Source organism: Papio anubis, chromosome 17 (assembly GCF_008728515.1).
Source record: "Papio anubis isolate 15944 chromosome 17, Panubis1.0, whole genome shotgun sequence".
In the NCBI taxonomy this organism is placed as follows: Eukaryota; Metazoa; Chordata; class Mammalia; order Primates; family Cercopithecidae; genus Papio; species Papio anubis.
In genome coordinates this window covers 47,940,498-47,956,038 of record NC_044992.1, presented here as the reverse complement: position 1 = coordinate 47,956,038, position 15,541 = coordinate 47,940,498, and the positions used below count along the sequence as shown (strand labels likewise).

The window sequence follows — 15,541 nt, the reverse complement described above, 5'->3', positions numbered from 1 at the left end:
TGCTCTTCTCCCCTCATCCTCTGAGGGATTCCTTAATCATGTGTAACTGTCGTCCTCTCCATCCTGTACACCTAAATGTAACAAAATCATGGGCCCTTAGGGCCATAGGAGGCTGACCTGGAAAGACAGAACAATCTCCTTGCAGTGGGGACAGGGTGCAGTGGAAGAGATGGAGATCATGGCAAAGGGAGTGGGGTGGCACAGAGCTTCCACTTGCAGACATTTTGGATCCTTAGGATAGACTGGGAGATACGAAAGGAGTAAGTCATAGAAGGAAGTCCGAAGAAGAGGTAACTTCCTGAAATTCAGAAGGAACTCCAGGAACAGAACTCAGATGTGGGCACAGGAGACGGAAGATAATCTGTGTATACAGTGAGGAGGAAATGCGTGCCTTCTCTTCAGTCTACTCCCCCACATGTATTCTAAAAAGACAAAATCACACTTTTGCTTAAGGCCGGTCTTTTAGGCGGGCAAAGTGCAATTTCAGCAGATTTCTGCCCAAAATAAATTCTCTCCTCCTCACCAAGAACTGAAATTGCTATCACAAGAAACAATCTTTCATTTCATAATTAAAGGAAAAGTTCAAAATTCAAATGCCTAGGTTCCTGAATGACATAGAGAAAATAATACTGTTTCTACTAGTGTAAATGAATAATATCATGTCTTTTCCCTACACAGAAAAAGTGAGTTAAAGCACAAGAAAGCCAATGGCCTCAGATGAAGTGCAGAGAGAGATTTCAACCTAGAGAAGATAAAGGAAAGTGGGTCTAGACACAAATGGCAAACTTTGCCAACTTCTTAATTTTGTGTAAAGGCAACTCTGTCCAGTTTAGGGTATGCATGGATATCCAGAATCAATGCGCAGACACTGAGCTTAGGAGGGATTTTGATTAAGACGCATGTATCACAACTGTATAAAACCAGGAAGTCCCATAACACTCCCTGGTACATACTGGGCATTCAATAAATATTTCTTGAATGAATGTGTGGTATAATTAGGATTATACTGCTGTGAGCTAGAGTGGGGACTAGGGAGAGAAGAGAAGGGAGAGAACAAGCATTCATTGAGAGCCTGGTATGTGCCAAATGCTATTAACTGTTTCTCATTAATCCTCCAAATTCTTTTGTAATTTGTACAGATGAAAAAACTGAAATTCAGAGAAGATAAGTAACTTTATCCAAGCTGAGAAACAGTAGACTAGAACTCAAAGACCTATTTAACTCTAGAGCAGCATGCACTACTCAACTTAGACTCCTCGGAAAGGGCCCTGTAGCAAGCCTGGAAGGTTTCATGGGAAAACAGACACAAACTGAGCAAGAGCATGAGAATGTTAAGACTATAGGGTCAGAAAGAAAGACTGTGTGTTAGAGGAATGCCTGCAGTGTTTTAAAAAATCATCACTCAACATTGTTCAAAAGATGAAGTCATGAAATGATGGTCTTCTCTGTTTTTTCCTGCTCACACACAGTTTTCCTGGATGCACCCAACACCCTGAGATAGCACTTGAGCGTGTATGGCTCATCGATCACTAAAATAAGAGGTGAAGACATTGTTAACCAAAAAAAAAAAACCTATACTTTAAAAAAATTCATTAAAGATGATGTAACTTTACACAGATGATAGATGATAGATAGATGATAGATAGATAGATAGATAGATAGATAGATAGATAGATAGATAGATAAGATAGATAGATAGATAGATAGATATAGATAGATAGATAGGTGGATGGATATAGGCTCCATAATGGTCCCCATAATTCACCAACTTTGGGGCTACACTTTAACCTTAGATCTCTGCTACACCTCCACACAGTGGCTTGTTCCTCTGGGTTGTGGCAGCACGGCAGCACTGAAAGTGGTTGTGAGTCTGTTAAGTCTCAGGGGGAACCTGTGTTATTGTAGGGGGCTCAAGAGAGCACAGAGGGCCACGGTAGTGGGCCTTCTGGTGGCTTTTATGGTGTTGAGGGTAGGCTGGGTCCTGGCACAGGGTGGAGTAGCCTGAGTGCTGGACCAAATAGGGCCCTGTGAAATTCTGGTGACTCTGATGGTGGTGGCCTTCTTTCAAGTAATGAGAGGAAAACAACACAGAATGTAAACAAATGCCAGGCCTACTACCTTGACAAGTTACATTGCCTGGAAAATGCCAGTGCTGACCTTGCACTCAAAATAAAAAGAAGGCATGGGAATTTGGGGGAAAAAATTGATGGTCAACCTCGAGACTACAGCAAATATTACAACACTATCAAGTACCTTAAAACTCAGTTGTCTTAAATGTAGAAAATACAACCCTTTCTCCTGGCCAACATATATTGTATCTGATGCATCTAATGTCGAGAAAAATGTCTAATGTGCATAAAAATTAATATGAAATGGCTCAACATTCATTTGAAAAACATTCTTCTGTATTTCAGAAGCTCTAAAACAATGTATTTAGCTGAAAAGTTCTGTAATAGTCCCAGAAAAATTTAAATTTACTGTTTATCTAATTTATATTTATACAAATATAATTTTTTGAGACAGGGTCTTGCTCTGTTGCCCTGGCTGGAGCATAGTGGCACGATCATAGCAGCCTCACCCTCCCAGGCTTGAACAATCTTCCCATGTCAGCCTTCCAAGGAGGGACTACAGACATGTGCCACCATTCCCAGCTAAATTTCTTTTCTGTAGAGATGGGGTCTCACTATATTGTTTAAGCTGATCTCAAACTCCTGGACTCAAGTGATCCTCCAGCCTCAGCTTCTCAAAGTGCTGGGACTACAGGCATGAGCCGCCATGACTAGTACAAATATAATTATGATTGACAAACTTATAATTGTTGAAATCCGTGAAGCATATAATCTGGACCTAAAGGCACCCAACATATTTTGTTGAATTATATGTTTCCTTTTCCTCCCTTGAAGGTAACAAATGTTACTTTGGAAAATGCCAACATTCCGCATTAGATCCACAATGCTAGGCTCACTGTGGATGACTTCAAGCTTAAGTAAGTTCAGAAACCATGTAAAGAACTGATTTAAAAAAAAAAAAAAACCAACTCCCCGATTCACCACTTTAAACAGTTACTACAAAACTTACAGTATCATTATTTCATATTATTAAACATCTCAACATAAAACAATCTATGTTTAAATTACAATAGTGGTCATAGGCTAGCAATGCGAAAACTCCCAGGCTAGAGATTTGATATCTCACATATGGTGTATGACTCTCCAATCCATAGGTCAGAGACTGGTTTTTATAGAACTGCAGGAGGTCCCCCCTACTGTACTTGAATTTTTTTTTTAACTGGGGAGACACAGTCCTTGTAAAACAAAGGTGCATTCCCCTGTACATGAAAAGGAGCTTGCTTCCTTTCCTAGTCAAAGAGCAGAGGGGAGATTTTCACTCTTTCATAGCTTTAATAATGTTATTCTTACCATATACTGAACACTGATGCTGTGCTAAGCACTTTTGTACATTAACTCAATTCTCATAATATTCCCATTTTAGCCGGGCGCGGTGGCTCATGCCTGTAATCCCAGCACTTTTTGGGAGGCTGAGGCAGGTGGGTCACTTGAGGTCAGGAGTTCGAGACCAGCCTGGCCAACATGGTAAAACACCGTCTCTACTAAAAATACAAAAATTAGCCAGGCATGGTGATGCACACTTGTAATCCCAGCTACTTGGGAGGCTGAGGCGGGAGGATCGCTTGAACCTGGGAAGCGGAGATTATGGTGAGCCAAGATCACGCCACTGTACTCCAGCCTGAGTAACACAGCGAGACTCGGTCTCAAAAAAAATAAATAAATAAATAAAAATAAAAATAAATTCCCATTTTAATGATGAGAAGACACAGGTTCAGAGAATTAATTTGCCCAAGGTGATCGCTGAACATGGCAGAGGTGCAATTTGAACCCATGTCTTCACACCCCAGTGCTGTGCTCTTTAAGCTCCACTATGTGGGACATCTTATTACCACTGGATGAGGAGACCTCCATCTAAGCTGTATTGATTCTTCTAATTGGGCTCTGTTCAGATACCAGAGTAAAGCTGTCCTTTATCAGTGTGTTGAGGCTGATAGCAACGGCCTGCAAAGTGTCTTGGATGAGTTGACTTTGAACAAGACTAACCTAGAGTTGCACATGGAAAGCCAGATGGAGGAGCTGAATTACCTCAGAAACAATCATGAAGAGGAGGGAACTACACAAAATGGATTTAAAGTTTCAGTATGTCAATACCTGCCAAGATACGGTGGTGGCGGCTATCATTGTAAGAGACATTCTTTTCATAAAACACAGGTAAAGTAACATAGACTGTAAGGCAAAACTTACCTCTCACGATGACAGTGAAAATCAAATAAATTACTTGTATTAAAATATTTTGTAAAAATTAAAAAATTATTCCTTTATATTGATCCCAAATATGTTCATAATAGGGTTGCCAGATAAAAACACAGAACTCTCAGTTTAAATTATAATTTCAGGTAAACAATGAATAATATAACAGATACGTCCCAAATATTGCATGGAATATAGTTATACTAAAAAAAGTATTCAATGTTTATTTGAAATTCAAATTTAATTGGCATTCTGTATTTTATTTGCTAAATCTAGTAACACTATTTTGTTGTCTCCTAGAAATTTCTTTGAAACCTTAAAAAAGATTTCTAAACTCTACATTTTCAGTTTTAAATTTTTAATTTCTTTAAATAATCATATTCCAGATGCAAGATCAAGTAACCTGTGGCATTTTATTTTATTTTGGATCAGGAGATGAAGGGTGACAATGATAAGGCACCTTATGTTGAGGTAAACATAGAAAACAAACGGCCCCAGGTGTGGACCTGACTGTCCTGCTGAACCAGACAAGAGAGTAATATGAGGCTTTGCCACAACAAAGCCACAGAAAGGCTAAGGCCTGGTTTAATGTAAGGTAAGCCTATCACCACCAAAACAAAACAAAACAATACCCAATATTAAGCAGAAACCATGAAAACTAGTATAAGTATTTATATTTTTATTCCACTCTAACACCTCAGAGTAAAGAACTGATGGGCAGGCCTCGGCTTCTGCTGACAACTGCCAACCAGCATGAGATTGCTGAGCTGAGGTGGACTCTCCAGACACTGGAACTGGAACTCCAGGCCCAGTGGCCTCTGGTAAGAATGCTGCAACGTGAGATCCTTGAGATAGATTGACTTGTTGAAGATGAAGAGAAAACTGAGAGCCTCCGGTACAGTTGTTGAAGAGCAACCACCAGCCAACACCAACAAGACAAGGAAGAAGAAGTCCTTCTCTCAACCGATGTCCGGAAGCACGAAGAAGACTCCCAAGACGGCGAAGAAAGGAAAACAACTTGAGGAGAGCCAGGAAGAAAAATGCTCCACAAAAATACGTGGCTTTAAAAAGACTTGAGGAAGGCAGCAGGCCAACACCCTCTGACCACAGTGACCAGCTGAATGAGGAGCTCCAACAGAATGAGCTGCAGCCAGAGCAACAGAGTGAGGGACACAGCCGGAGCAACAGAGTTAGGGGACACAGCCGGAGCAACAGAGGGGGAGGATGCCACCATCTCAACTCTCTCCCTGAGCAGCGAGTAATTTCACGGCAAGCCCAGAGACCTAGGATCCATCTGAGAAGTCTGTAGAGGTCTGACCCAGAGAACTCAACAACAGGGTACGCCCCGTGGTGATGAAAATAAAATGAATCTGTTGTAACAGGAAAAAACAAAAAAAGTTACAACGTGTTGCTTTGAAATTCAACAGTATATTCACACGTGACATGTCTGGTCACAGATGTCTCAAAACATTTTGTATCTCCACAGTACAATGTTTGCCCTGTAAAATTTAAAAGCAATTCTTTAATTTTAAACTATAGAAGAACAGTAAATTTGGATAAGAGAGAAAGACACAATACCAGGAGTAAATATACTTACATGGTTTCTTTAAAATTACAGATTAAGTTCTATGTGGTACTAGTTTACAGCATCCTGCACTATTCTTCTACATTGCAATTTTTGATGAGTCGTCTTTACTTTTATTTTCCATTCCTTTCCTCTTTTATTTTTTTTTAAATTTTATGGATATCGGGTACATGTGATATTTTGATATAAGCATACAATGTGTAATGATCAAATCAGGATAATGGGGATATTCATTACCTCAAACACTTATTTCTTTGTGTTAGGAACATTCTAATTTCACGCTACTTATTCAGAATATACAGTGAATTTCTGTTAACTATAGTCACTCTATTGTGCTACTGAACACTAGATCTTATTCCATCTAATTGTAATTTTGTACCCCATCAACCAACCCCTTTTTATCCCCTGCTCTCTCTCACCCACCTCCCTACTGTCCTCCTAGCCTCTCTGGTAACCATTATACTACTCTTTATCTCAATGAGATCAACTTTTTTAGCTCCCACATATGAGTGAGAACATGTGATACTTCTTTTTAATCTAGTTTGACAGAAACTGAAAGTAACCACTGTTACAATATGTTACCCCAATATAGCTTGTGGAGTCTTCATCCCTGAAGAGTTTTGAGACGGAAGGAAGTAAGCAGGGGAGGGAGGGAAGTAGGAAATTCTAACTAGACCAAATTTAGCATTTATATTCCAGATGCCAAGAAGAAAAAAAAAAATGCAACATCTTATAGCTCTGCAAATATGCACTCATTTATATCTAAGCTTTAGACTAGAAAATTCTAACTAGCTCCACATTTCAATCAAAATTAACAATATGGAAAATATTTGGAGAGACAGCAAAAAGTTTAATAGTTTTTGAATGTATATAAGTTGGAAACTTTCAAAGCACAGAACCCCTCCATGTCACAGTTTACTACTAAATTAATTCAGATACACACCTTGCGTTCACCGTTGTATTCCTCAAGACTTAAAAAACCTGATGAAAAGTGGTTAATCTCCATAATGGGTGTTAGCGCCATCTGAAAAAGCCAGCATTATAAAAGCATTAATGTTTCAATTATGCATGGTGGCTAACTGCTGTGATTTGTTATTTTTAATGACTGGTCTGCCAAAGAGTTAGGAATCTCCATAAACCCATGCCAGACGGACCCTCAAGAAGTTAGTGCAGAGCAGGCCTACAAGTCTGATCTCTTCCAGGGCAGGACATCTTGCCTCATTAGTTCTTTTTCTTTTCAAATTAGTCTATTTTTTCATCACAAAAGGAATGATAAGGAAGGCTTGTCTAGTCTGAAAAAGAAACTAAAATCCCTTATGTTCTTGTTAATTTTCCAAGTCACATGACCGAAAAATACAATTTTAGCTCATTTCAAAAGAGTTTTAGAAGTTACTCATTGTTTAAGCCAGCAACAGTGTGTTTAAAAAAAGAAAAAACAGTTAATCATTGTGTTTTTAAAAAGCTCTGAAGATAGGTCTGTGTTCAAACCCCACCAAAGTCCCTTTATTGAATAGTTTTGGGCATGCTAAATTTTAACTAATTTCTTTTCTTTTTCGAGGGGGTTTGTGGGGAAAAGGGTCTCGCTGTGTCACGCAGGCTGGAGTGCAGTGGTGCAATCACAGCTCACTACAACTTTGACCTTTCGGGCTCAGGCGATCCTTCCACCTCACCCTCTTGAGTAGCTGGACCCACAGGTACGTGCCATCACACCAGGCTTTGTGTGTGTGTATGTGCGTTTTGTAGAGACGGGGTTTCGCCATGTTGCCCAGGCTGGTCTCAAACTCCTGGACTCATGCGAATCCTCCTGCCTTGGCTTCCCCAAGTGACGGAACTACAGGCGTGAGCCACTGCGCCTGGCCAACTAATTTTAGTTAAAATAAAATTTCTGGCCAGGCATGGGGGCTCACGTCTATAATCCCAGCACTTTGGGAGGCTGAGGCGGGTGGATCACCTCAGGTCAGGAGTTTGAGACCAGCCTGACCAACATGAAGAAACCTTGTCTCTACTAAAAATACAAAATTAGCAGGGCATGGTGGCGCATGCCTGTAATCTTAGCTACTCAGGAGGCTGAGGCAGGAGAATCCCTTGAACCTGGGTGGCTGAGGTTGTGGTGAGCCGAGATTGCGTCACTGCACTCCAGCCTGGGCAACAAAACGAAACGCCGTCTCAAAAAAAATAAATAAAATAAAATAAAATTTCCCTCATAAAGTTGCCAATAGGATTTGATGAGACAAAAATGCAAGTAAAGTTTAGGACAGGCCTTGGAACATAAAAAAGTCTCAACAAGCTCTATCAACTCTATCTTAGGACTGACTTTGCAAATGCTATTTGCATATTTGTTTAATAAGTTTAACACAAGACATCAAAAGTTCTTTGGGCATTATCAATCGTCAGCCTTGTGAAAGAAGCCATAGAATGGTTACGGTACATTTTCTCTGTTACTATTGTGTGTTACATTTAAATAATTATTTAAATCTATTCCTCTACCATTCTTACAACTCCCTTACCAAAAAAAAAAAGTGATTCAAAGACAGAGGTCCATTTATTATGAAAGACTAGTAGTCTGAGTCCATAAGGTCAAGTACTTTTTAAAAACCTTTAAAATTAGGAAATTAATTTGACTCCCTAAGACTTTTTCCTTCAAATTTAAGCACATTACATATACTCACTTAAAACCACTAGAATGGGGGATTACTGCTTTCACTGTAAATGTTAACCTCTGTATGTACCATTTCTAATCCAAAACTTTCTCTGTTCAGACTAAGTAAAAATTATGATCTGTCCAGACTCTCTAAGTAAAAATTATGAAGTTATACCCAATTATAATGTTATTTTCTCTCATATCCAGCCATCCTTGAAATGACCAATTGGATAAGCAACCACAACTGGACCTAAAGGAATTTTCTTAGATTTATGAGGGGGAGAAAACAGCCACTGAATTTTGGACAATGTTCAGTTTCAATATTTTAAAATTGGAGTCTGTAGAGAATTGCTTGTTTGGTACTTTCGGCTTCACTATTTTTTATGAAAACTAAAAGGGATATTATGTTTCTATTTTATGTTCTATATTAATTAATTCTCCTCCTAACGCAGCTAACTCATAGTGAGCAATTGTCTTTTACAAAATGAAATTAATTTACCTGAAAAGAAATTTATGACATACTAATGAAATTTAAAAGCTAAGCTGTGTTATAGTTAATCCTTAAATTACAACATACTCTTAGGCTAGCTAGCCAGAAACCCAACTAGAATTGTCAATTCTCCTAATATAAAAAATTTCAAAATTTTTACCTTTGTATAGATCCATGGTAACTGTATTATTCAGGGGGAACAAGAGAGATTTCAATACAGGCAACAATGCATAATCACACCCAGATAAAAGGGGTACCTATCACCTCAAGCATTTATCATTTATTTGTTACAAACATTCCAATAATATTCTTTTCATTTAAAATGTACAATAAATTATTGTGACTATAATCACCCTATTGTGCTATCAAATACTAGATTATATTTGTTCTATCTAATTATATTTTTGTACCCATTAACCATCCCCACTTCCCAGCCTCCAGTAACCATTATTCTACTCTCTACCTCTATGAGTTCAATTGTTCTCATTTTTAGCTCCCACAAATGAGAAGTTTATCTTTCTATGCCTGGTTTATCTCACTTAACATACTGTCCTCCAGGTCCAGTCAAGTTGTTGCAATAACAGGATCTCATTCTTTTTTATGGCTGAATAGTACTCCATTAAGTATATGTACCACATTTTCTTTATCAATCCGTCTGTTGATGGACACTTAGGTTGTTTCCAAATCTTGGCTATTGTGAGTAGTATTGCAAAAAAAAATGAGAGTACAGATGTCTCATTGATATACTGATTTCCATGATTTTGGGTATATATCTAGCAGTGGGACTGCTAGATCATACAGTTCTATTTTTAGCTTTTTGAGGAACCTCCATACTGTTCTCCATAGTGGCTGTACTAATTTACATTCTCAAGAAAAGTGTACTAGGGGGTTCCCTTTTCTCCATATCCTCACTAGCATTCATTATTGCCTTTCTTTTGGATAAAAGCCATTTTAAGTGGGATGAGATATACAACAAATTAGTGTGACTGTAATAATTTACATTATTACATTCAACTGCAATGAGAATTACATTCTCATTGCACAGTTTTGAGTCATTTCTCTGATGATCAATGATGTTGAGCCCCTTTCTATATACCTGTTTGCCATTGTATTTTTTTTTTTTTTTTTTTTTTTGAGGTCACTCTGTTGCCCAGGCCAGAGTGCAATGGCATGAACATGGCTCACCTCCGTCTCCCAAGTAGCTGGGACTACAGACACATGCCACCATACCCAGCTAATTTATTTTTATTTTTTGTAGAGATGGGGTCTCCCTATGTTACCAAGGCTTGTCTTGAATTCCTAGGCTCAAGCAGTCCTCCCGCCCTAGTCTCCCTAAGTGCTGGGATTAGAGGTGTGAGCCACCATGCCTAGCCTGTATGTCTTCTTTTGAGATCTGAATGTCTATTCAGTTCTTCTGCCCATTTTTTAATCAGATTATTAGATTTTTTTTTTCCTATTGAGTTATTTGAGCTCCTTATGTATTCTGGTTATTAATCCTCTGTCAGATGGATAGTTTGCAAATATTTTCTCTCATTCTGTGGGTTGTCTCTTTACTTTGTTGACTGTTTCCTTTGCTGTGCAGAAGCTTTTTATTTGATGTGATGTATGAAAAAAAATTCAAATTTTAGAATAAAACTACAGATATATTTTAGCAGGTTACTAGTAACAAGATAATCTCAACAGATCCAAGACAAAAAAATAGTGACCTTTAATGAAGAGGAAAGAGTGAGGGCTAAAATGTTTTCTTAATATATTCAGTGTATTTCCATTCTAAGGAATACATCTTTATATACTTTAAGGTATTTTAAAATTCCTATGCAGAATCTTGGTTTTCTTATCATTCTTACACATTCTTACATCAAAAAGTATCATAATTTCCTTTAAAGCAAAATTAAATTAGTTGTCTTCAACCAGCCTTTATTTAAATTTTTAACTTGCACTATTGCCAAAACATACAGGCCAAGAGTTTCGAGAAAAAAAATAAAGGCAAAGAAAGTGGGGAAAGGCACTGAAGCAATACGAAAACATTCAGAGAACAATGAGTACTGGGTGCAGCAAGAGCAGAGGCACCCTCCCTTCTCTAAAGGAACTTAAACGTTGTATCGCATTGGGAACACTAAGAAAGAGGCCAGAATAGTATAACAAATTATAAAACACCAAGTTGTTCAACATAGGAAATGAGAAGAAAGAGACAGCCATGAACCAGAGACTAACGGTGAGAAGTCTCGTGAAGGAGATGGCATTTAAGTCAGAGTTTGGAGTTGAGGTAGAATAACTTCAATAAACAGCAAAGTTGAAGATGGGCATTCTACGCCAAGAGCAACAAACACAGGCCTTAAAATGAAACAAAGCATAGTATATTAGCCAAGAGTAAGAAAGGCCTGCTTAAGGATTAAGTAATTAAAGGATTTTTAAAGGAGATGCTAACACACATTTTTTCACTGAATCATGGACTATAATCCATATTTTAATATTTAATATTACTATCCATATTTTATAGGGTAGTAAACTGAGACACAGAAAGCTGAGTGTCTTGCCCAGGGCCACATAATTACTTTATGAAGAAAATGCAGCACTCCTTCCACTCCCCACCCTGACTCACCGCAGGGAGCATGAGGTTGGACAGACAGAGTAGGGCAAGGTTATGGAGAAGACTTAATCCGTCCACAAGAGATCTGAGTATGTTGATGAAGTGATGACAATACTGTTTCGAGAACATCAATCTTGCCGCAGTGAACAGATCTTAATTGACAGTGCTGAGTCAAGAAAACCACTTCAGAAGCTGGTGAAGTAATCTTCGAGAGAAGTGGTGAAAGCCCAGATTAGGGCAGTTACAGTGGGGCTACACAGAAAGAAACGAGTACATCAGCCATGACAAAGAGAAGGTGACAAAATTAGTGCCTTGGTGGATGTAGGAGATAAAGAAATGAAGTTTAAAGTGAAAGGAAGTGTCACTCAAAGAAAAACAGATGGCATGGTTTGTCGCAAAAGTTATCAAACTGAACACCTTTTCCCCACCCTACTTTCCTCTCCAGCCATTTTCTCCTCCCTCACAAGCCATTTTCCAACCTCTCACCCTATCCCTTCATTCATTCCTATTTTGAAGGCATCCTGTGCGTTGGACAGTGGGTTAACCTATGGGAAACAGAGATCACAAAACAGTAATAGCAACAAAAATATATTCATTAAGTGCTTATTCTATGCATGCAAATCATTGTTCTAAATGCTTTATATTTAATAACTCATTTGACTCCTGCTACAACTCCATAAAGTAAGAAAAATTATAATCTCTACTTTAGAGAGGACATTGAGATGAAACCTCACAATAAATGGTGAAGCCTGGATTGTAACCCCAGCAGTATGACGCCAGAGCCCACCCACTCAGTCTGCTACACTACCCTCAACAGCCTTCAAGCAGTTTCCGTATTTTTGTGGCTTCCATCACAGTAGAGTCCCAGAAGTTTCAGAAAAATTGACATAGGAATGTCTGTAGATTTAGGATCTCTGAATTTTAGAAGTTTACTAATGAGAAGACATGAACTTTATCAATTGATATCTTAGTTGTCCGACAATTAGCTATCTGAGAAGACGGTACCAAATCTATCAAATAATGATACAATTTTCCACTGTTTCGACTCTGTGGGTAGTAATCACAAAAGCATATTAAACAATTTGCACAGTCACAGAACAGTCAAAAAGAAAATGCCTGACTCTTAAACTTTGTGATAAACAACAGAAAACTCTAAATATTTAGATCAACCTTACCATCTTGAGATATAACCTGCATTACCAGATTTGTCCTTCTGCAACTACCTAAACTATGTATTATATCTCAATTATATGTATTATATCTCAATCAGAAAAGGAAACTTGCAAATAGAATTTTCAGCTAGAAACTTCAAAACAGGATTTTACTTGAAGCAAAATAAAGAAGAAATAAAAAGGATCCAAATCCTAACAGTGAGACAAGTCAAACTGATAACAAATTTGAATCCAAAATATGCTTTCAGAGCTCCAGCCAAATTAACCCCATGTGAATAGCACCTATACCCGTCATAACCACGACTCAATAAGTTCAGAAGCAATTAAAGAAATTGATAAACTGGACAACATGAAAACAAAATACCATAAGCAAAGTCATCAATTCCAATATTGGGTATGCACCATGAATTGCCCCACCACTACTCAATTAAAACTGTCCTCTGGAAGGATGCCAATGGTTCCAAACTGCTTTCCTCAATCCACCTTTTCACTGACCTCTCAGGTGACCACCTCACCCACGTTCTCTTCTCCCTTGGCTTCAATGATCCTCTTTCCCCCTTTGCCTGGTCCTAGATGTCCTTCTTTTCAGGATTATTCTCTAGCTCTACTTCTTCTTCCCAGCCCCTAAAGTGATTCCAAAAGTTCAGAATTAGACCTTCTGTACATTTCTCTCTAAACTCCTTCCCTTAGGGATCCTAACCAACCCCAAAGTCTGCTATTCTGAACACTCTCCCTAACTGCAGTCCCATAACTGCTTAAAGACATGTTTACATGAATACCCTGGTATTACCTCAAATTCACGTCTTAAACCAAAACTCATCTTCAATCCCAAACTTTACTTCACTATTCTTTCATCGTGCACTCACACCACACATACACACACACACACACACACAACCAAAAAAACCACATTCACCAGACTGTTAGAATCTCTCTCTGCAATTCCTCCGAACCCTGAACATTGCTCAAATGTAGCCCAGATTGCCCTATATTATAATCTCTGATTCATGGGTATGTTTGTTTGCCTCTCCAAGTAGACTGTAAACTCCTTGAAGGGCAGGAACTGTATCTTGGTCACCTATGCATTCCCCAAGCCATATTGCAGGTGCTCAATAAAACCTGCTGAAGGAATGAATAAATTAATATATATGGATGATCTACTCCAGCCAAACTGGTCACTCACTGTCTTCACCTGCTTGGCATTTTCACAGTCCCGACTTCCCAGAACAGTCTTCTCTCTGCTGTTGCACACATGAAAAGTCCTACTCATCCTTACAAGATTCAGCTTAAATTTCAACTGCACCATGAAACTCTGTCAGATGGCCCCATTCCAACATGACCCCTTGCTCATTGGTCTTAAGAGTGCCAGTCTGGTGTTATGAAAACTAGCACTTTTGTAACTGTATCTCTTGATTCAAAACCAGGCTGTGTGTCATCACAGAGACACTGCTGATATATAAATAAACAAATACATAATCTGGCAAATTTCTAAAACGTTTTAAGGTTTAGATTTTTAGCTATTAGATGAGGTAATAATACCTATCTTAGAGGATCTAGGGGAGGATTAAAGAAAAGTAAACCATCTAGATCATAGCAGATGTTCAGGAAACGTTAACTCCTTCCCCCTACACATCCAAGCCCCACCATCATTTTCCATTTACATAGCATACAGTGCTGAAGCTGATGGTATATGTCATGTCTTCTCAATTAGACTATAACTATGGCGAGATCCTTAAGGATGGGAGCTGTATCTCATTCACTTTTCTTCTAAATACCTACCAATGTGCTTTACATAGAGACACAATAAAAATTGAGCACAATGAAAACACAGTTACAGTGGATTATAGCAATCAAGTGTAAATGGTGCCAAGACTAGAATCATAAATGTTCATCCAATTTAGCTGTAAAATTATTATGTGGCATCTCTTAATTTTACTCATGCCAACGGCTAATTTCAACAAATGACAGCGTGAATAAAGACAAATCAATGTCTACAGTATACAAGTTAATAAGTAATCTTTGGTAATAACAGTAAAGGTAGCTTAAATTAAATGTTATAGTATTAGAAGGCCCTCCATACCTGTATTTGTTCTCATGTACTTTTATGCAAAGACTCCCTTTCACATATTCTTTGGTTTAATATGATTGTAATAGAGATCTCTTCATACCACTTGTTAATTAACTGAAAGGAGATGGAATTTTTATATTTTCCACTGGAGGGAGACATTATAGGCTAATACTAAAACAAAATTGGTAATTCTAAGATCCAAAACTTGTGCTAATTATAGGTAAAATCAATCAAAATCTCTCTTTAATTAAAATGCTTCTTTCCAAAAAGGTTTCATTAATATCGAGGTTTCAACATCCTCTCTGAAGTTATTGGAATCTTTTTTTCTTTTTCTATCCTGATTTATCATAGCCTTCTTTAACTGTAGGTTATCTTCATCAAGAATCAATTCCCATGGTTGGGTTTCAGTTTTTCTTTTAACTACTGCCCCACTTGCATGTGCTAACAAGTTGGAAGAGTTGCGATTTGCTGGGTAGTAACCTCCACTTTAACAATAACATTTGATTAATGCTCCCAACCACGTTCCCCTTCCCTGCAGAAACTATTTCTGTAGCTTTCATAAACCAAAATGTGCAGCTATAAACTTAATTTGAAAAAACAATTACTAAAGGCAGAGTGTGTGCCAACTCACTACCCTTTCAATATTTTCATGATTCTAAGTTCTTTTTGTTTTGCT

The 15,541-nt window shown here is 38.1% G+C and overlaps 1 protein-coding gene across 1 annotated transcript; it reads right to left on the bottom strand.

The window, feature by feature from the left end:
* Positions 1–4,706: 4,706 nt before the first annotated feature.
* LOC103878843 (transmembrane protein 99 (putative)) lies at positions 4,707–6,928 on the bottom strand. The gene is given in 4 exon segments (XM_009190628.2): positions 4,707–4,949; positions 4,951–5,344; positions 5,347–5,553; positions 6,859–6,928. Coding segments are annotated over 4 exon segments (840 nt in total). The 3' UTR covers positions 4,707–4,780.
* Positions 6,929–15,541: the final 8,613 nt, after the last annotated feature.